At 39.6% G+C, this 22,020-nt stretch overlaps 1 protein-coding gene across 11 annotated transcripts in view; it reads left to right on the forward strand.

Annotated features, from left to right (window-relative positions):
- MBNL2 (muscleblind like splicing regulator 2) overlaps nucleotides 1–22,020 on the forward strand; it is a 106,630-nt gene that overhangs the window by 76,541 nt on the left and 8,069 nt on the right. For 4 of the 11 annotated variants that reach the window (XM_068182470.1, XM_068182460.1, XM_068182462.1 and 1 more), the window contains 4 exons: nucleotides 544–807; nucleotides 6,434–6,487; nucleotides 7,171–7,324; nucleotides 10,574–10,609. In XM_068182470.1, coding sequence (XP_068038571.1) covers nucleotides 544–807; nucleotides 6,434–6,487; nucleotides 7,171–7,324; nucleotides 10,574–10,609 — 508 coding nt within the window. Of the gene's footprint in view, nucleotides 1–543; nucleotides 808–6,433; nucleotides 6,488–7,170; nucleotides 7,325–10,573; nucleotides 10,610–12,030; nucleotides 12,126–22,020 lie in introns of all 11 variants that reach the window. The other 7 variants (XM_068182463.1, XM_068182465.1, XM_068182467.1 and 4 more) reach the window with 7 other exon arrangements.

A 22,020-nucleotide genomic window follows, 5' to 3' on the forward strand; every position in this document is an offset into this window, starting at 1 on the left:
AGTGTCTAGAGCACATTTCTTCTTAGGAAAGTCAGCGTGTTCATTCTGCCCATTTTTGAAAATTATTTTTAAGTAGGTTCTCAATTTTGTTTGTAGACTTCATAAAAAATGCAGTGCATCTGATGTGTATTTTCCCTGGGTTTCAGCAAGAGGAACTCCTTCCCTACCAGTCCACCTGCAAGAATACAAAGTGTAGTCAGAAAGAGGCAAAACATTTTGTGATTCCCAGCTAGTTTTGCAGGAGCAGTTACATAAGTAAGTATCTTTCCCAGCTGCTTTTTAAACAGGAAAAAGGAAAGGCATTTGGGAATGCTTTTGTTATTTAGCCAGAGTACCAGAGAGCTACCTGAGGAGCCAAGAATATAAGGATAAAATAGGTGCACTCCCCTCACCCACCAGAAGGGTTTATCAAATTGAAGTTGCTATAAAACTTGAACTAACAAGGGAAGGGGACAGGTCTGTTCTTTGGGGGCTTGGGACACTCCCTGCCCTTTCACGCTGCACCGAGCTGTGCCCCTGCAACGTGTGTTGTTTTGCATGTAGGTGTGCAGGGAGTTCCAGCGGGGGAACTGTGCGCGTGGAGAGACTGATTGCCGCTTTGCGCATCCGGCAGACAGCACAATGATTGACACAAATGACAACACCGTAACCGTGTGTATGGATTACATAAAAGGTCGTTGCATGAGGGAGAAATGCAAGTATTTTCACCCTCCTGCACATTTGCAGGCCAAAATCAAAGCGGCGCAACACCAAGCCAACCAGGCTGCAGTGGCAGCCCAGGCAGCTGCGGCAGCTGCGACTGTGATGGTAAGTGCTGGCATGTATGGCTGCCTTTTTTTTGATGCCTATTTTGCTTCAATTTAATGCTGTTTGCTTATACTTTCTTTTCTCTTTTGCCTCTTTTTTTTTAATTTTTCTTTTTTTTATACTTTGGTGAAAGATAAGAATTTATAAAATTATTACTATTGCTTGATGGGAGGAAGCACTTTCTTTTCTTTATGCCCTTGTTTTAATGCTGTATTTCTATTCAAGACAGTGAAGCAAATGACACTCTATACCACTTCTGTTCTCTGCCTCAATTATTTGTAAATTTGCCCCTAGTATTTCCAAACAGAAACAAAACTGATAAGCTTCAGTGTTCCCAGGAAAACAGGGACACATATGCTGTTTTAGCTCTTTGATGGCAGATATACATGTGGAAATTTGGAAGAAAAGCAAAGAGAGAGTGTTCACTTCAGAGATCAGTAATAGAACAGAAACCTGTATTGAGATCAGCACAGTCTGGCTTAGAAACAAGACAACCAGCCAGCCACCTTGGTCTGACTGTTCTGGTAGAGTAGAAAAACCAGGACACTCATCTGATGTACCATTAGTGCCTGCCTGAGGATGAGAAAGAACTGCCCCCTGTGGATCTACAACTATCCCCAATGACTAAAAAGTGTTGCCTGTATATTTTTGAACTTTGGTTGACGCATTTCATGCGTAGAGACTTCTTGCCTCTCCCACTATTATAGGCCAGTTACTTGAATTATGAGGTTTTAAAGTAGTAAACTGTAATGAGAATCATTAGGAAAGAAATATTGTGGTTGCAGTCAGAAGAAAAGAGAGTGAGAGCTTTTATTTTCAGATATTTTAACCTCTTACTTAAAACTATTCAGAGAAGACAGCCCACCCCTTCACTAGGATTGGATTCCTCTTACAGTTGCTACCAGGAAAGTTGATGAATTTGCAGTGGTATTGATAAAGTTAAATAAATTGAACATGCAGGATCTGACTTGAGAGACAAAACTGCTGGCAGCAAATCAAAGGATCATTGTCCTCATTGCTGGCAGTGGACGAATAATTAAGCAGATGTGGTTTGTGGACTTGTGGGCAGTGCATACAATAGTTAGAGACAATGCAGTTATTCTCTGGTTTAAAGGCCTACAAGAAACACAATACAGTACAGTACATAACTACCCCAAGCTATTGTATTTAACAAATTAGAAAAGACCAGACTTTTTTGAGGGACAAAGGGTAAGTTGTGCAAGAAAGTAAACCATCATACAGAAGACTATTTCTTAAGTTTCAATATTCTTTCTCTAATAGTATCACAGGCTTTGTTTCAAATTGGATGATTTTTAGTTAAAGTTTCCAGTGCTTGCAGAAATTGAATACCATCTGGAAATTAAAGCAGAGAAGATTGGGGTTTATTCTGATTAGCTTCTGTTGTGCAATATTTATTGTTCATTTAGAGAATGTAATATTTCTAAGCACTATACTAAATAAGAAAGGAGAGAGATGAGGGGATTAATTTCTTTTGCACTTCGGTAATGGTTGCAGATATATATCCTGTGGTTTTAAATAAGGCTTAATTAGAGTTGCATTAGCCTCAAAGCAAGATGAAGCATCTTTGGAAACACAGAATTGAAATGTTATCAGTCTAATGTCACAGGAGAAGGCAACAGGGACCTGTATTTCAGGGTAACATTTTGCAGAGAAATATGTACAAAATATTCCAGCCCATTTCCCCTGCTTAAGCAGGGGAGCTAGAGGAGATTGCCCAGGATGTGCCTGTTTGGTTTACTAATGTCTCTCTAAAAACTCCATAACTTGAAAACCTGCTCCATACTTCCAGTATGGAAGCTTTTTTTTTTTTTTAATCTTACATTTAAATGGAATTTCTTTTTTTTTTTTTTTTTTTTTTGTTTTTTTTTTTTTTTTTTTTGTTTGTTTCCATTTTCTCTTCTCCTGTGCCTTGGCATCACTGGCTTCATCCTTACCCTGAAATCAAGTATTTGTATACACTGATGAGATTCCCCTGTGTCTTCTCCAGGCTGAATCCAATCCCTTGATCATCTTTCAGGTCCTCTATGGGAGTGTTTTCTAGTACACCTGTATCTTTCTTGTACTGGGGTGCCCAGACCTGGACAGAGTGCTCCATCTGTGGCCTCACCAGGGCTGAGTAGAGGGGAAGAATCATCTCCTTCCAACTGTTGGTGATACTCTTGCCAGTGTAGCCCAGCATGCCATTAGCAGCCTTTGCTTATGAGGGCGCATTCCTGGCTTGGTGTCCACCAGGATCTTGAGGGTCTTTTCTGCCAAGCCTTTGTGGCCCCCAGCATGTACTGCTGCCTCATGATGTTCCTCCCCAGGTACAGGTCTTGATATCTGTTTTTGTTGGACTTGGTGAAGTTCCTCTGTGCCCATTTCTCCAGATTTTCTATGCCCTCTGAGCAGTAGCACGTCTATCTTGTATATCAACCATTCCTCCAAGTTTCACACCACTGGTGACTGGCCTCCAGCTGGGCTCTGTGTTGCTGGTCACATCCCTTTGAGCCTGCCATGTGAGACAATTGTCAGTCCACCTCCCTGTTTCCCATTTAGCCCAGGATAAATAAATCTGTCTGTGAGGATGAAGTAGTGTTGAAATCCTTTCTGAAATCAAGAAAAACAACATCCATTGCTCTCCCTTCACCACCTTGCCAGCCTCATCATAGAAGGAAGTCAGGCTGGTTAAGCACAATTTCCCTGTCATAAATCTATGCTGACTACTTCCCATCATTGTCTTGGCTTTCATGTGTTTGCAGATGGTTTTCATGAGGATTTGCTCAATTGCTTTCCCAGTGACTGAGGTGAGGCTGACCAACCTGCCAGTCCTCAGACCTTCCTTCCTGCCCTTTTTGAGGATAGAAGTGTCATTTACTTTCTTGCAGTCTTTGGGAATTTCCCTCAGTCACAGGGACCTTTCAAAGATAAGTAAGAGTAACCTTGCAGTGACATTGGCCACCTCTTTCAGCACCCAGAGTGCATTCTGTTAGTTCCTATGGGTTTGTGTACATACAGCTTGTTTAAATGTTCTCTAACCTGATCATCCTCCCCCACGGGAAAATCTTTATCACTTCAGACTTCCCTACTGGTCTTCCACTGGCCTGAAGGCCACTCTCATCAGTAAAGACTGAGATGGAAAGGATTTTCTGAACCTCAGCCTTCTTCATGTCCTGTGTCACCAGGCTGCCTGCACCATTCAGCAGTGGAAACACATTTTCTCTCGACTTCCTTTTGTTGCTGAGAAGCCCTTCTGATTGTCTTTCACATCCCTTGCCAGATTCAACTCCAGGTGATCTTTGACTCTCCTAACAAATCCCTGCATGTTCAGGCTGTACCCCTGTTCCTCCTGAGCCATCTGTCCCTGCTCCCACCTCTTGTGGGCTTTCCTTCTTTCATTTGAGTTTAGTCAGGAGCTCCTTGCACATTCATGGAGGCCACTGCTGTGCGGATTTTGTTTTATTCCAGGAGACATTAAAGCATACCAATGTGTCGTATGGCAGGCAAATACTATGCCTTGGATGTTTGATAATTTTTAATATTATCTTTATTTCCTTTTTGTATCCTCTTCCTCTCCATCCTGTAGCTATTGATTCATTGCTTGTTAGTTATGTAGATCAAATGTTGAGAAGGAGATAATATAATGAAACAGAAAGAGGTAAAGGAGGTTTTACTATCAGGATGAAATAAAAGAAAATATTAATATAGGAGAGCAAAATTAGCAGTTTGAAAGCCTAAAAAGAATGGGAAACTACATGGAAGCATCATTGATGAGTATGTTTAGAACAGATCAAGCCTTTGGGTTGGGAAGACTAAGACTGAACTTGCTGGGGAATATGAGGGGAAAGCCAGAAGAAAGCTTCAAAGTAGGGAGGTGATGTTAAGAAGAGCATGGAGAAATTGGAGAAAGGCAATAATAAACAGAGAGATAATAAGTTCAAATGTTAGATTAGATAAGATCTGTATTTGGATAATAAAGGTAATTAACTGAAACACTTTACTCTTAGCGATGTTAATTTGAACTTGTGGACTTCATCATTGCATAATGCTGAATTCAGTTGTGCCGCATCACTTCTGTGTAGACTTCCCTCTGTGGTGGAGGCAGAGTAGCTCTGAGGCTGTGCCCCAGGCAGTGGAGTGATGTCCTCTGCAGTGGTACCTGCACAGTGTCCTGCTTAGACAGAAGTCTGTCCAGATCCCCACTTCAGACTAGGTGTTTCTTGTTGTGTCTGGGTCTTGGGCCCAGAGAGATGAGCAGATGCTGTAGATCAGGGTATGTAATCCAGAAAAGTGCTAAAGAAGAGACGAGGAGGGTATTGAGAAGACTCATGCTACAGAGACAGGTACAAGGAATAAGTAAAATGAGGACTGTCCTGCAGAATACCCTGTTGGCACCTGGTCAACTTATGAACACAAGGTGTTTGCAGGGATTTTATGCCTTGTTGTCTTCCTCCACTTCAACTTTTATTCCCTATTTCCACATACTGATTTCAAAGTAGACATCATCTGTATATTCTAAAAAGAGCTAAATAGCAGCCTCTGTTTAAAAAACAAAAGTAAAACTTTCAATTTCCAAGTAAATTTTTCTTTTCTTTCTAAAGGTTTGTAAGAATTACTTACACTATAATACGTGAAAGTAATATTTTATATGAGGAATTTTTTTACAGACTGCTGTCATATCAGCCATATGTTTGAATTTACCTTGAAAGAATACATAAATGTATATGCCTGTGTACTATGCTTAAATACTTTCTTTTGAAAAATTAATAATGCTGGACTAGTATCATAACTCATACGTTAATGTTGGCTTATGAACTGGGAGCCCAGTTTTATTCCCTGCTCCTGATGCTAGTACTGAAGGTTATAGCAAAATTTAGAAAGTATGTTTTCAGTTCTGAAAGGCCTTTTTCCCTCTCAATGTAATGTGGTAAGTTACAAGATGAAAATATCTACAAAAATGACCCAGCTGTAGGAGAAAAGAAAAGGAATTAATGATAAGTTAGTGTAACTGGACATACTATGTACTGTGTTTTGTATTGGCAAAGGAGAACCTCATTTTGACCATTGAATGATTTACTTCTCTAAATTAAAAGACATTCGCCTTGTAAGCACTGATATTTATAGCATTTGTAATGCATTACAACTTTCACTGCTGTTTTGTATTTGAAAACGTAACCACCAAAATAAAGTTTCCCACTTCAAAACGTGACCGAACTGACTTATCAGGAATTCCAATAGGTGTATCCTTAAAACTTTCTGCATCTCTGTGAAGTGTTTATGATGCTTAATAGTGTCTGCAAGCTGCTGATTTACTCAACTTTCCTGAATTTCAAACATCTATATTTTACTCTCTTATATGCTTTTAACTAAGGTATAGTAGATGCATTTTTGCTTCAGTACTAATTCAAATGTAATATTCATTTCTTTAGAAGACATTTTTGTTGTTGTGCATGCCTAGTGTTTTGTATGTTGTATATTGCATTCAGAATATTTTTTTCCTTCTCACCTATCCACAAATGCAATGCCGTTCCCATGACGCACCTCTGCTTGCTGTTTACCTGTATGTTAATTCGCTTGACTCCCATTGGCCCACTGCCATCATGTGCTCGCTGCCTGTTATTAAAAGACTCAGTCGACTGCCAAAGCAATGAAGCGACCTCTCGAAGCAACTGTAGACCTGGTACTTTGACCTTTCACCTTTTGCTTTGCATGTAGCTTTTTTTATTTTATTTTGTTTTATTATAATTTTTTTTTTTTCCTTCAGAGAAGCAACTAATGAAATTTGTATCGCTTTACTTTTCAAACATCAACTGGAAATGATTTCACATACTCATTAATTTACCGGAAGCTCTATTTATCCATCTCATTCTCATACGTAATAGACCGCAGACAATTTAGTTTGGTTCCTAACACAGTTTCATCTTTTTTAAATCTCTCATGAAAAGTCAAATTGAGATAAAACTGCTTTTGTAATTGAAAATGCATAACGTAATCCATTAATCTGTATAATAATAGGAAATGATACTTAAATTTAAAAATAAAAGAAAATACTTGGCAATGAAACACAAGTGGTTTTTTCTCCCTGTAATATTTGAAAACCTACTTAAAGGCAATGCTATTTTCGTTGCTTTAAAGCAAACGTTTCTTTTCAGTAGTTGTGCTGCTACAGTTCTAGGTTAATAGTACCATGCTTTTGCTACCAATAACAAAATTTCACTCATTTTACATTGCTGTGCTTTGAGTTAATATGCATGGCGAGGCATCTTTAGCTGCTTTAAAAAATACTAAGTTTTTGTATTTATGTATATGTTACGGACAAGGTCTTAAAAATGGAGCCATTTTAACTAACTTTCTTATTTACAGGCCTTTCCTCCTGGTGTTCTTCACCCTTTACCAAAGAGACAAGCACTTGAAAAAAGCAATGGTGCCAGTGCCGTTTTCAATCCCAGTGTCTTGCACTATCAACAGGCTCTTGCCAATGCTCAGTTGCAGCAACACGCAGCGTTTATCCCAACAGGTATGTTGTATCCACATTGAATCAGTTTAGTGTCCCTGAGGTAGCCTCTGTGTCAGGCAGTTGCACTTAACAGAAGGTTTTATTATGCTCCCTTCCCCACTTGAGGTGAAGCCTGCACAGATGATTGCACATTATTTTAATTCCTCTTGCAAAGGACAAGAATTCAAGGAGAAACTTCAACATGCCGTTAAGCTGCTTTTTTGCACATTCACAGCCTTGCTCATCATTCTCCAGAGTTTGCCCCTTTTTGCTGCTGTAAATTGGCTGGATTTTGACTCGTATCTGTTTCCACTAACAAAAATGCTTGGGAAAGCATCGTGCTTCAGAGATGCCACAGCATCCTCCTGCTCCATCAGCTGCTGTCTTGCAGCTGTGGGGATTTCCCCAGCCCCACACGAGCACCCTGAGAAAGGGAACACCAGCCATAAACTACCAGTCAATCCCTGCGTGGAAGCACTGGCAAAACACATCGCTCCCCGTAGCTGCACTTCAGGGTTTTCAGGCATCAGATGCATTTTCGTGGTTTTGGAGCACCACCAGAACTTTTCCTAGCATTTGTGGCTCATAGCTGGGGTAAAAATTCTTCATAGGGATGATCTGAAGATGAGTGAAGGTAATTTACATTTCAGTGCTCGGAGCTCTGTGAAAATCAGAGTGTGCAGAGATGGCTTGACTTGCACCGTGGCTGGTAGCAGGGCGAGAGAAGGGATGTGCTGGGTGCTTGTCTAAGCGGTAACAGCACAACCCTCTAAATTGTGCCAGTCACCCCCACTCCAACTTCCCAAAGGAGAATTTCCCTCCTAAGGATAAGGAATTCTGTGATTTCATTCATAATTAACAAATTACGTATTTTAGTGTCAGGGTGCTCTCGAGTGCGAACTTCAGAATAGTTTAAAACTACGTGTTTGCAAATGTGCTTGACATTTCAGCAATGTTATTTTAGTTTATAGAAATAGTGTCGGTTAAACAAGGAATGAAAGGCAACACACAATGATTTCCCAATCTATCAGCATTCCCATATGTTTTTAAAGATAAAAAACAAACACAGATGGCTTTGACTTCATGGAATTTTTCTATAAGGCCTCAGTAACAACCTTGGAGCCTGCCCCCGTATTTGTAATAGTAAGTAATAGCATAGCCTTATTTTTAGCACATTGGTGCACCAGAATATGTGTGGCAGAAAACACACTGACATTTATGGGAGTGTTTGAAAAAAAATAAATAAATGGTGAGACCGCCTATTTGGACATGAATGGAAGACTGCCCTGTGCTTACAGAACATACAGAAATTTCCACAAATATATTTCACATTGAAATTATGAGAATTTGCAGCATGATAGGTATTTTTCCTTCTTAAGCACTCCCTTTCAGGGCTTATTGCTCTTATTTGCAATTGACAAGGGCTTCAAACTGACTATGGAAAATACAGTAGTTTAAACCTTTTTCTGTGAGAAATCATTTGGATATTTTCCAGACTTTTGGAATGCTCATGCTTCCTTAAGTAGCTCACTTTTTGTATTTTTTATTGTCCATCCCTCTTTCCAGCTAATTGTTGTAATTCTAGTTTTAACTGAAAAATTTCTGGTGGTAGGAAGGATGGATCTTGGACCCAAACCTTAAGGGCCAGGTTGTTGTCAAATCCCAACACAAGTGCATGAAAAGAAAGAAGAAACAGAGGTATAAAATACCAGATGGAGCCCAAGCACCAGAGTAGAAAACCTTTCTTAAAGTGATGAACCTCCTGCTCTTTTCAAACACCATCAGCTCCAAGGAAGGATATTAAAGAGAGGAGTGGGGTATGGGAGGAGTTCAGGAAAGGGGAACACCCTCTATAAGAATGGGTGTCATGAGCTTTCCATTAAAGATGATACATCTGATATTCCCACATTTCCTGGGAAGGTTGGATTTGGTGGGTGTAAGGACTGTCATGCAACCCACGTCTGAGGAGCAATGCATGACATTATCTGTTGGATTTTAAATGATTGTGTGATATTTTCTATAGCGGTATAATTTTCAAATGTGTTCCTTGTGTGTGTGTGCGTGTGTGTTAAATTTTAAGACAAGTTTTGCTGCTGGAATATATATAAAACTTAATTGTTTTATATAACTTCTCTGCTTTATTAACCACTGGCTCCCCTAATAAAAAGTGTGGGGCTTGACTTAGCATGGCTTACCTCCAAATTTCTGCACTTTGTTTGTTTTACATCAGTTTGATTGCTTTGTCACCTTCTCCTTATTGTTCGGTGAACGATCTTAAAAACAGCAGATCTTTTCTCTCTTCCCATTGCTGTTTGTTAGTGTTTCTGTAGCCTCTAGAGGAGGAACTTTGTGAATTCTGTGGGGACTGTTCTTGGGTAAGGTCATTCATAGTCACACAAGTCCTGCGACGGTCCCACAGGCTGCAGTAGTAATTCATCAGGAATACAGGAAGCATATTCGACTCTGTGTCAAATATGCACGTACCTTGCATAGTCTCCTTACCTGCTTGCCTTCACCAGCTTGCTGTGTGCACTGTACTGGAAATAGGCTGATCTCTTTCTTGCATTTGGCCTTTCCAGAAAGTTAAAGGTGGGCTAGGCACCAAAGGTAAACTGCACAGCAGGTGAGCAGTCATCCCACAGCATCTCTGGGGTGCGCTGGGAGCCTTCTGCTGGAATGTCACACACTTTAAGGTGTTTAGCTTGGGACTTGTCAAAGTACTGTTTTCTTTGTGTTAAGAATGGGTATGTTAACATCAAACACAAATTTGGCAAAGCCCCTGCAGTAGAATATTGTCTTAATTCCACTTTCTTTTCCTGCCACATGTCAAAAAATTGTTGAATGTTGATCTGAGCAACACTGACCTGTCTGAATTATGCAATGAGTTCTAAAAGTCCCAAATACTGTGGTCTTTAACCACAAATGTTTTTATTAAAAAAAAAAAAAAAAAAAAAAAAAAAAAAAAAAAAAAAAAACCTGTTGCTGCAAAAGCACTAAGTGAAAGGATAATATTAATAAATAAAAAAGTTTAAGAAATATCTTGAATATGTACAGAAGCATGCCAAAACCCACACAGTATATACAGGAGTTTAGTAAGAACACAATCACCGCTTTGTGTTTAAGCAAAACTGTGAATGACCTTACAGTTTCATTTAACTAACTTACTTCTCTGTGGTTATGCTTGAATCTCACTTTGAATGTTAACTCTAAACAGCTAACCTGTTTCTTCCCTTTATCCACTTTTTTCACCTATCATTGCATGACACGCAGGGTCAGTTTTGTGCATGACACCCGCTACCAGTATTGGTAGGTTCCAAATTTCTTTATTGATCTCTTTTTTTATACTGTGTATGATGCATATTCACTTGTTTCAAAAATTCTAGGCAAGATTTAGCCACTGACTAGAATTAAAGGTTCGCTTGTCCTTCTGGTTGACTTTGTAGAGTGTTTAGATATGTAGATGAAAGCTGCAGTTCAGACATGATTATCACCTGCTATAACAACTACACTGCAAAAGCATAATACCATGAATTCCAGTCTGCTTTTCAGTTTTCAAAGTTTTATTTCTCTTTATATTTTATATTGTCTAGTATTATAAAATCATAAAATACTGGAAAAAAGCCAGCAAATTTCATCAGTGTTTTAAAGTTTCATAGTGGTGTGCCTATTTCTCCTTTGCTGTGTGTTAGAAAGTTTTATCAGCGTTTCCCAGAAATGCCTACTTTGATCCACAGAGGTTCTGTTGAAACTCGTGATCTGAATCTCACTCCTTCTTTAAATATATTTGCAGCTTGAAGTTAACATTTTGGGCATGCAGAGTGGATAGTCCTATGCAACACCCTCTGAGACAGAAAAGTAATCTTTCTTCTATTGCCCTGTCCAGTGATTTTATTTCTGGGTTTTGGGCCTACTCACATAAACAGCTAAAATATCAAGCCTTTAAAACATCAAATTAATAATTCCCCTATGAAGATGCTGATTAAAATTCATTCTTAAAATGAGCAAAAGCAGTGTCTTTCACAAAATTGATCTTGCTTTTTTAGATCAAACAAAGTAGTATATATATAATGATAATTATTATCATCCCTCTCCTGATTTTTCCCTCAAGCAGATGGTAATTTAACTCTGATAAAGTCGAACAGTTATGCAGTGCTAGTAGGAAAAAACGCATAAATTGGATTATAAAGAAGGACAGCAAGTATCTAGCTTACTTCAAAATGAAGATACATGAAAATAATTAATTTTTAATTGAGTTTAAAAATTAAGATGAACATTTAACAATTTTCTTCCCAGTATACACCACTGGAGTTTTTTTAGTAGGATTTTATTTTGAAGTGCATTATAGCTGTACTGGGGGAAAACAAATTACGCATGTAACAATCCGCAGGTAATGGGCTATTTTGGTAAAGGCCTCATTTGCACAAGTAATCTTCATCTTAGAGACAGCACTTGCATTTTCAGTGGTCCTTACTCTTTTTTTCTGGGAATCGCCGATTGTGTTGACAACCTTCCTTTAATTGTACTTGTAATAAGCTATTTTCCCTTTTTTTTTTTTTTTATTTCTCCGCCACGCTTTCTCGCTTTGCACTGTGATTGCATGCCATCTGCCGGTTTAACCCATGACGATGGCTTGCTGCTCTTGATATTCACCATGCCAAAAATACCACTTCTCTTACCATAATGCTGCACCCTCCTGTTCATTGCTTCCATGGTTCCCCTCCTGAAAGTACCCATGATGCACAACGCTACGGCCGCCACTGTCTCTGCAGCAACAACTCCTGCAACAAGTGTTCCCTTCGCCGCAACAGCCACAGCAAATCAGGTTTGCTCCTTTTAAAGCTTTCTTTCACAAGATCCTGAACTCTAAATGAGTGCTGAGATTTTTATTTTATTTTTTTAACAAAAAAAATTCTCACAGAGAATTTTTTTTTAATTTCTGTGTTTACCCCATCAAATTTTACTTTTATTTTTAAGTCGTTTATAGCAAGTGTTTGTGGGACAGGTTGCACTTATTTAGAGTTAACATTTGTTGCAAATAATGATGTAGCTGTGTTTTGTGTTGCGATGTTTGTACCTAATTATTGTGTAATTAACCCAGCTGGAGTTAGAATCACCATAGCACTGGACTACTTACAAAAGTCTATTATTAACTCCTAAGTTCAAAAGGAAGATCAGGGCAGGTTTCAAACATTCAGGTGTGTTAAAGTAGCCTTCTCCATGAAGTGTGGAAGTGACTAATTTGTAAGCATGGAAGCTGTCAAAAAATCACAAGCAGGACAAGGCAGCTGGAAAAAAATTTGAATTTTTTCTGTAAATACTAGTGGTCGAAACAGCAATCAAGATATTTATGGCTATGCCTGCTTTATATTTGAAAGTGTATCTTTAACCTGGGAATTATATTTCCCTAAGGAAGAACATTGATAGAAAGCATCCCGAGGGTTATTATCTGAGATAGGCCAAGAAAGATGATACTTTCTCCTCCTCTTCTGCAGTTTATATTAAGCAGTCTTCATTTTGGCTGGGTTTCCCCTCCTCCTGTAGGACCTAATTCCCAGGGAAGACGTATCTACTGCAGCCCGGGGTGTGTAGCTTTGACTCCTCTGTTGGGGTGGTTCCCACCCTGATGTGCCGAGAGAGGAGTTTGCACAGCAGTTGGGTCACTCTGGCTTTTCTCTTGCTCTGGGACCATGCTCAGGCACTTCCACCTGAGATGTGTTCCCCTCAGGTTCTGAGAGGTCAGGTGGAAAAGCAAACAAGCAGATTTGCTCACCAGAAGAAACCAAAGGGCTGTGTCCCCATCATCTTTCCTTCTGTTGCTCCTGGACAGATGGACAAGCTGTTGCAGACCCAGTAGAAACACTGTCCTGTTGGTTCCTTCCCCTCCATTTACCAAGGACTTAGAAAGAAATCTGTGAAAATGTTTTGCTTAATAATGTTATACTAACAAGTTTATTTTTTTTTACTGGCATTCCCAAAACTATTGAGGTATCCCATGGAAAAATAGAAGTTGCTGCAAGAGTTTATTTTTAATAATTTAGGAAAAATATACTACCTCTGAAATACATCCTACTTTCTTAAAGAAATACAAACCAGTCAATTTTCTTTGGGTTTTTTTAAGGTTCATTTGCCAACATTATGATGTTTTTGCTTCTAGCCTTTTCATCAAAAGAGGATTGTTGTTTTGTGCTTACTTTTCTGAGAGCTAGCTTGTATAAAATGCTTGGGTTAAGGATTAAAGTGCAGCAGGCAAATGGTGCATTACACAGTCCTTCCCAGAAGAGTGTCTAAAGCAGAAAATTGTTTGGTGGTGTGCAGTGTAGTTTTGTGATCTCAAAGTGGTGACAGAGGGACTTGAAGATGCTAAGGTACTCAGAGAAAATGGGATGGTCTGGGAAGAGGTTGAGCCTGGGATTCTCTCCAGCACAGGAATACAGCTGGGGCAGCTCCACCACCTGCACTCCTGAGTGCCAGAGGGGCTGACTGTGGCTGAAGGTAGGATAAACACACGGATGCCTACAAAAGGACCAATAAGCAGTATTTTTTTTAAGTTAATGGGAACCCTTTCATGCAAGTAACTAATGCCACTGAGAAGACAAAGATGTACCTTAATGCTCTTCCTCATCTATCAGGATGGCAGGCAGAGCCCCTTCTTTCCCAGTGCAGATTTTGTTTGCATTGAAGGATTATAGCATTTTTAATTTAACAGGAATTGTAGAAGGTGTCTGTTTTTATCTAGTTGCATATATGTGTGTGTGTGTGTACATACAATTCCATGCTGAAATTATTGGATGGTTTAACAGGAGGATGGCTTTTCACTTGTTTAACTTCAGCCATTTGTAAATTTGGCATCTAGATCATCTGCTTTTCTGGAAGTCTGTGTTAGGGCAGGGTAAATTGCCCTGGAGGGTCTTTACTCTGTCCCTTGCCTGTAGAGTGAATGTAGGTGTGCTCTACCAAAGCTCTGCACCACTGCACATGGAGGAGATGAGTCCCACCTCAGGAGCTTGTTTGCTTCTGTGGCATGTGCCATCACAGTCTTCTTTCTCCTCACTCCTGTCTTTGTTTTAGTCATTGTAAGTCTTTAAAAGCCACTGTTAAAAAACATGTATTTCAAAGTAGGAAAAGCAGTAGTAGTTCATTCTTCTTTATAAGAGACAAAACTCTTAAGTTTTCTGTTTATTTACAACATCCTAAGATTGGAGACAAAGCTACAATGATAGGAAAGCCCCACGGTAACTCTGTGGCTAAATTCTCAGTATTTCTTTAACCCAAGAAACATAGCAGGAGCAGGTTATTAACTTGGTAATTAGCATGACTTTGTTCATGGTCATAGCATTCTTTGTGTCCTCTTGTATGGGTTTAAACTCTCCTGAGTATTTCAGAAAAGGACTTTTTTATTCCCAACCAGATAAAATTTCCTTTTCTAGTCTGCGCCACACTGCTTTACATATCTGCGAGGTACAGTTTCCTCTTTCCAGTGTCTCTACCATAGTTTTTTTTTTTTACAACCTGCAGCATTCAGCTTGTCCCATTTCAGTTCCCACGGCTTCTCCTCACAATTCTGAGCATGAAAAGAAAGTTTTAGCAGGACTTAATAATTTATCTCAATATCATTTGGTTTCGTATTCTGACCTGGGGAAAGATTGCAGGTCTCCCTGGGATTGAGTGTGATGATCCCAGTGTCTTTGAAGCACAAGTGGAAGGGAAAAGTGAACATCCCAAAAGTTATGGAATCTCAGTTGATGGCCAATAAAACATAGTAACTCCGTTGGGTCCAGTAAATTATTTAGTATGTGCTGTCAGTTTCTCTTTTGAAAAAAAAAAGTCACTATGTCTCATGTCTTCTGTATATCCTTTCTTTCAGAAAATAACATGAGTAAGAGCTCAAAATACACCTGCATTGGCACACGCTGTCAGTCCTGCTTGGCCAGCAGCTCTGGGCATTGTGTGTTCAATGTATGGCACGAGGCACATGAGAAGATTGTGTAGAATTAAAGGCTGTACTGTGCACATCTGTGCAGGGTGACACCAGTTAAGAACATATGGAAAATTTGGCATCCCTTGCTTTTCCTGACTTACAAAGGTTAGGTTTTAAAAATAATTTTCTTTCGGTGTATTTCAGAAGGGAAAAGAATTGCTTTGGTGCAATGCAATGTAAACAGGATGCAGCAAAATGCCCCACTTACTATAGCTGCCAGGCTGTGGTGAGAGAGAATGGAGGGGAAGGGATTTCAGCTTTCCAGTGAAAGGTAGCTGGAAAGGTACTTGTCCAGGAGCATGACTGGTCAGAGGTAAAAGGCCCTTCCCCTTTTCTCTCTTCACAATTGCTCCAGCCATTCCTGCCAGGATGGGGCTTGAAGCCTCAGCTGCTTAACCCCACTTCAGCAGCAGATGCTTGATGAACATTCAGTTCAGTTGCTTGAAGATGCTAACAGGGTTTTCTTGGAGCAAAGTTTGAAACCGTGTGAAATGATGGTGAGAAGCAGCGTTAGGACATGGATAGCTAGGGTTTGGTCCTAGCTCCCTCTAGTGCATGCATGTGGACAGAGGTACGTAGGCTGTCCTGCTTAAAATATTAATGTAGTCTTTGTGTGTAAGTATGTACTTCAGAGATCTTTAACAAAGCTTCTGTTACTCCTTCAGCTAGTGGATTAGCAATACTCAAGCAAGCAAGGAAACTGTTACCTGCTGAGCTTCACTGACAGGTAGAATCACATAATCACTTAGGCTGGAAAAAACCTCTAAGATCATCAAGTCCAATTGTTAACCCAGGACTGCCAAGTTCACCACTAAACATGCCCCTAGGTGCAGCAGCTGTACATCTTTTAAATACCTCCAGGGATGGTGACTGCTTTGGGCACTGTTTCGGGGCTTGACAACCCTTTCCATGAAGAAATGTTTCCTAATATCCAATCTAATTTTCTCTCATCCTATCACTTGTTACTTGGGAGAAGAGACCAATCCCCACCTTGGTACCCTCTCCTTTCAGGTGGTTGTAGAGGGAAAGAACAATATTTACTGACTGTTTTCTTAGGCTAAGAATGTACAGTGCTGCAGTTTCGGGATTATATAAAAATCATAGATCTTAAGGAAAATTATTTTGGAAGTTTTTTTTTTCTCTTCTTGTTTTGCTGTTTGCTTTATGAGCAAATACAGGAATAGAAACTTGGAGAAAGATTAGATAGAACCTATTTGGAGATAAGGATATTCCTGTTAATGGAAATGCAAAAAAATGTGACTTCCTCCACCCTTCACAGCAAAGGTAATTTAACAGAGGATGGTTTATCCTGACATTATTTGAGAGAGATGTTATTCTGAGTTTTGGGGCTGAAGTTCAGTTTTAAATAATGGCAAACACCTCCTTGTGGGGGCTTTAAATTTCTAAATTAGAAAGCCTCACTACTGTTCCATTTATATATATATATATATATATATATATATATATATCTTGGTGAGTCCTACAAGGATTAGAAGGTTACAACTCAGCCCAAAATTAAGACACTCAAGTGTTGGTGTCTAAGTATGGCTATCTACGTGCAAGATACAAGTTTAAGTACCCATTGTAGACTGTGAAGGTTATCAGCCCAGTCAGATGAAATCTGGAGAGTAGCCTGGCTTGTCCTTCAAAAGTCTCGCAGGGCTTGGTTTGGTTGCCTAAACATGTGTCTGGTGATGTTTGAGATTGTCCTAAGATAACCTTGGATGTCTGCATTACCCAAGACATTTTTACAAGCTTGGCAGATGTAATACAGGACCTACAGACAAATTTGCACACCTACTTCTGAGCTGGCAGCTGGATGACAGGCAAGAGACATTAGCCTTTAGCCCAAGTGGTACTAAAACCCTGGTGAGCACATGACCCAAGCCTGCAGCTGATGACCACATGAAGGGATCTCCAGGCTTTGTTTGGCTTACTGACTAGGTTGTGTCACCTCAGTGAGTGTGGCAGGGGGTTAAGACACCAGCATTTCTGTGTCCTAATCTGTGTTCTCAGGTTCAGTGAGTGTTTCCATAGTTCTTGGTAATTAGAGGACATATATGAAATGCCAAACAATTCCAGGCAATGGGAGTCTTGCTCACATTACATCAGTTCAGAACAGTTTGTGGCTTTTTTTTTTTTTTTTTTGTACCAATGAAAATGGGCAGAGACTGAAAGTATAAAAATAGCATAATAGAGAATGCTGCTTAAAGATGTTATTTAGTGACATTATTCTACAGGCTATGTGACCTTTTATCAAGAAGGAAATAGTAAAGAACATATCCAAAAGAAAAATCAAATACTTTGGGCCTATATCTAAAAAGAAATACAAGATCAACAGGCTGTCTCATGCTAAGGCTTGTGATTATCTGGCACAGATGCTTTAAATTATGCATCAGCATTTGCACTGAATTAGGTGGCAGTTATGCAGATACTAATTATGAAATCATTCAGTAGCCTTCAGTTCTGTCAAAATCTGTTAGAATACAATGAAGCAAAAATAAAAATAGTTGTATTTGAGAGTCACAAACAAAAGGACAATTAAAATATTTGCCCAAGAATTCAAAAACTAGTTATCATAGCGTAAAATACAAACATTTTATTGTATTTTGTACAATACATTTTATGTATTTGGGATTTGAGACACCATGTGTGGTGGCTTTGTCAGGAGGGAGCAGAGCCAGGACGTGCAGCAACAGAGCACGTCTCCTTGCCAAGGTGCCTGCAAAGGCAGCACCTCTCCCAAGGTGGTGTGGTTCATTCTTCTCAGACCAGAATGTCATGGGGCACTGACTCGAGGTGATTTCTCCTTCTGCACAAAGCAGACGTGCCAATTGCTCCTTTGTGCAAATATTCCCTGGTGTCCCCCAGGAGGGCTTCCTCTCCATTCCTCTGTAACTCCAGGAGGCTGTCTGGCACGGCAGAGAGCTGCCCATAGAGCTGCTGACAAGGCTTGTACTGTCTCACGTCCCCTTTCTTCCTCATGGAAACCTGCTGTACTTGTAAACAGGGAGAAAAGTAGCAATATGCTGAGAAAATGAATTTTAAAATCTGGTAAATAGTAGGAAATGGACTTTTTGTTGTTGTTGTTTAAAAGCAAGCTTTTGAGAAAGAAGGTGGGAAGTGGAAACAAATGTTATTTACATCCTTAGTGCCAGCATACAAGAACATTACAAATAAGAGCCTATGCAAAATTCATAGAAAACCTTTAATTGCAGTTTCTGAGGGAATGAGGGAGCAGGTAGGAAAGCACTTCTGGGAATAATGAGTATCTAAATATTTTAGTTTAGTTTTGTTTTTTTTTTTTCTGACTGAAAGATCTAAAAATTCCATAAAGTTCCAATTTAAGTGCTCCTGTAGAAAATTCTGTTCCAACAACAAAGTGATTTGAATCTGACTTGGAAAAGTCTAGAAAAGGAGACAGAGGAACAGGTTCCATCCTCAGACACATTATCAGAGGGAATACTTTCAGGGAGCCAGCTCAGAGCAGAACAGTGTTGGGCATCTAGCGAGCCCTCCTAAGGACTGACCATCTTGCTTTGTACCTGCACCAGGCTAGAAAAACAAACCTAAGTGACCCTTGATCATGAAGAATCATTTCTCTAGAAAAGCTATTTAAATAGCAATAGCTTGTCACAGTAGGAAGGTCAAACTTAAACTGCTTGCTGCTTCTTTCATGCTAGACACACAAGAATCACAAGCCTCATCTCACTCAAGTTATTTTGTCTGACACAGATAAGTAGCTGGGACTCAGATACTCAAGAAGTGACAGTTTCCAGTATTAAAACCCACAGCAAATCTTGAACAGTGTCAAGAAAACATCCATTGAATTGCCTTGAAACAACTGGTGGTACAAAATAAGTGGCAAAACTATTTTCTAAGGCACCAGAGAAACAAAACTAAAAGATTACCCTGGAAAATGTAATGCAACTTTCTTTTAGTTTCGTGCAAACTTTACCAAGTCTTTGTTTTAATAATTTTTTGGCCTCTTAACATAGCATGTTGTTTCTTTGTAGATGATAAAAAGTTCCAGCAGTCTTGTGTATGGAACTTTAGATTGCTTGTTCATATACAAGAAGCCAGTGGGGAAGAAATGGAAAAATCTCTGTTGTGTTTTGGGTTTTTTTTTAGAAATTCTCCCATCATACCCCTCTCCCCTGTATAGGACTAAAACCTGACTTCCTCTGGTATCCTGCTAGATGGCAGTGTCACACAACGTCAGCAGTAAGCAAAGGCTTCATTCTTTTATGTAACAAAAATCAAAACAGATTTCCCTTCCCTGTTATAGAAATTTAAAGTGTTGATGTTTGATATGATAACTTCTTTTTATGTTCTTGCTTTCAATTATTCAACAACGATATTTGACAAGTGGAGTAAAAGTCTTTTGGGGCATATATTTATTATTTAAATATAGGAAATTATTTCTGAGTTCCACTAATTTTGTAAGCATATGGGGGAAAATGAGTTTGTTTCATGGCTTATAAACACAGCTCCATGTGACTCCAGGTTCTTCCATCATACAGAGCAGTGTGAAGCTCCAGGTGTACTTGTCTGGGATCCTGTCCTTTAAAATAATTGCATCTGGACATCTCTAGGTGCTCCAAGTACTTTCCCTTGAATTAAACAAAGATCATATTTTTATCTTGGTGTGTGATTTATTGCCTACTAGAAATGCCAGTCTTTGGCTTTGAGTGTGCAGGAGGCTGCACTGGAAACATCTATATATTTATTTTTGTTGATTGTATCTGTTGTGACTTTCAGCTGGACGCAAAAATTTGCTAACTTGCCTGACTTCATTTTTGGTACAATATTACCTACCATGGCACACAGAGAAACAGTATGCATGTCTGTTTATGTGAGAGTAATCAGATAAGAAGAAAATAAAGGAAGTGGAAAGTAGTCAAAAGTCAGGAAGGTTAAGATTTCCTCAGAGAAGTTATGAGTATAGTGAGGTTTATAAAACTGACTCAAGGTCTTACGAGTAACCTTGATGATCATAAATTTGATACTTTTCTGTGTTCAAGTTTAGTTCTGGATGTTGTCTCCTGCTTTGAAGGGAGTCTGAACTGGTGTGCCAGGTTTTGGGAGAGGAGGGGTTTCAGAGTGGTGATAACTGCTGAGGAGTCTGCGGACGTGCCAGCTGTGCTCTGTTTGCAGTGGTGCCTTCGCCTAAAAAGGATCCTGTATCTATAGTGGCAGCCTCATGTTGCATGATGTGGGCATGTTTGGTGTCTAAAAGGAAAATGACAAGCAGGTTTTGTTAAAAAAAAAAAAGGCTAAGTGAGGATGTCAGGGTGGAGAAGTAACACCACTGCAAGAGAAATAGGGGCACTTCCATGGATAATGCACAACTTGGGCTCGGCTTTCACTCATTTGTGCTATCAGTTTCTCTGTGAAAGCCTATTCTGGTAGTTTCTAAAATTCAAGAAGAGGAGGAAAATGACCTAAAAGTAGGAAGTGAAAAATACAGATTATTGCAGTAGCTCAAACCTGCTGGGAGGTAAAACTGAGTGGCTATCCAAAGCAGTCACTGTATGGGTGCTCCTAAAATACTACAGCAGTGGTTTTCTCACTTCTATGTAGTGTCTCCTACCTCTGCAATGAGTTAAAAATAGATTTTGGTAGAATATATTAGAGTATGTTATGATCAATTTTTAGCACTGCATTATTTATTACTTTAAAGAAGAATAAATAAAGCCAGATTGCTTTCATTTTTAAACCAACTTATCCTCTGTTTCTCCAGAGTGAGTAAATACTTACTAAGTTGAGCTTAAATATTGTACATTATTACTTGAGTAAATACCTATTGAAGCTCATAAACAAGCTAAGGAGTTGGCAGCACAAGTAGCTTTGGTCTCTTCTTTCACGACCTTGTGACAATTAAATGGGAAGAATGATGCTGCTGAACCCCTGAACCCTTTGGGATCCCATAATACTGGGAACTTTTCTTTTTAGATCATCATGAAGAGCTGGATTCAGACAAAGTCTGTGTCAGCTTTATGACACTCTGATGGTAAACGGCTTGTGCCTGATGGAATGAAAATGTGTGAGCAGATGTGTCCACTTCAGCGTGGACATCTGACCCTCAGCCATTTCCAGAGGCATATTGTCAACATATGGGACAGGCAAAACTGGGCACACTCAGATTTAGGGAAGAAAAGAGAGGATGGCGCAGGGCACCAGAATTGCCATGTGAGGGAATGGGCTATGAGAAAGCCAAGAAAATAGAACCTCCAGCCCTCAGGAAACACCTGATGCCCCCATGTTAGACCCTGTATGGGCAGGCAGCCATCTGTGGCCCAGACATCTCACTCACTGTGTTCAAATCAGAGGTCATCCTATTGATGAGCAAAGTAGACAAATATATTGGGGTTGCACTGGATTAATGGAAAAGCAATAAGAGAAAATCCTCCTTCAGCCCTGGATTGAAGAGAGGGCCCTGGTTAGTGAATAAAACAAAGCACATGTCCATTAAATGATAATATGCTGGAAATGAGAACGAGGTTTCAGGGGAGCAGGAGTAGCAAAGGAAAAAGTCCAGGCTGCATTTAATGCAAGCAAGAGTTGGAGCTGGCTCAGCTGTCAGTGGTCAAGATGGGCAAAATCTATCCCATGGGACAGTTGGTGGGAGCCCTGGTGTGGGGAAGTAGAATGTTTGGGATGGTGCTCCATGGAGGTGCTGCTGCAGAATTTGTGGGAGAAAGGAGGTGAAAAAGTCCATCTGTAAGGCTATGTAAAA

Source organism: Anomalospiza imberbis, chromosome 2 (genome assembly GCF_031753505.1).
Source record: "Anomalospiza imberbis isolate Cuckoo-Finch-1a 21T00152 chromosome 2, ASM3175350v1, whole genome shotgun sequence".
NCBI classification, from domain to species: Eukaryota; Metazoa; Chordata; class Aves; order Passeriformes; family Viduidae; genus Anomalospiza; species Anomalospiza imberbis.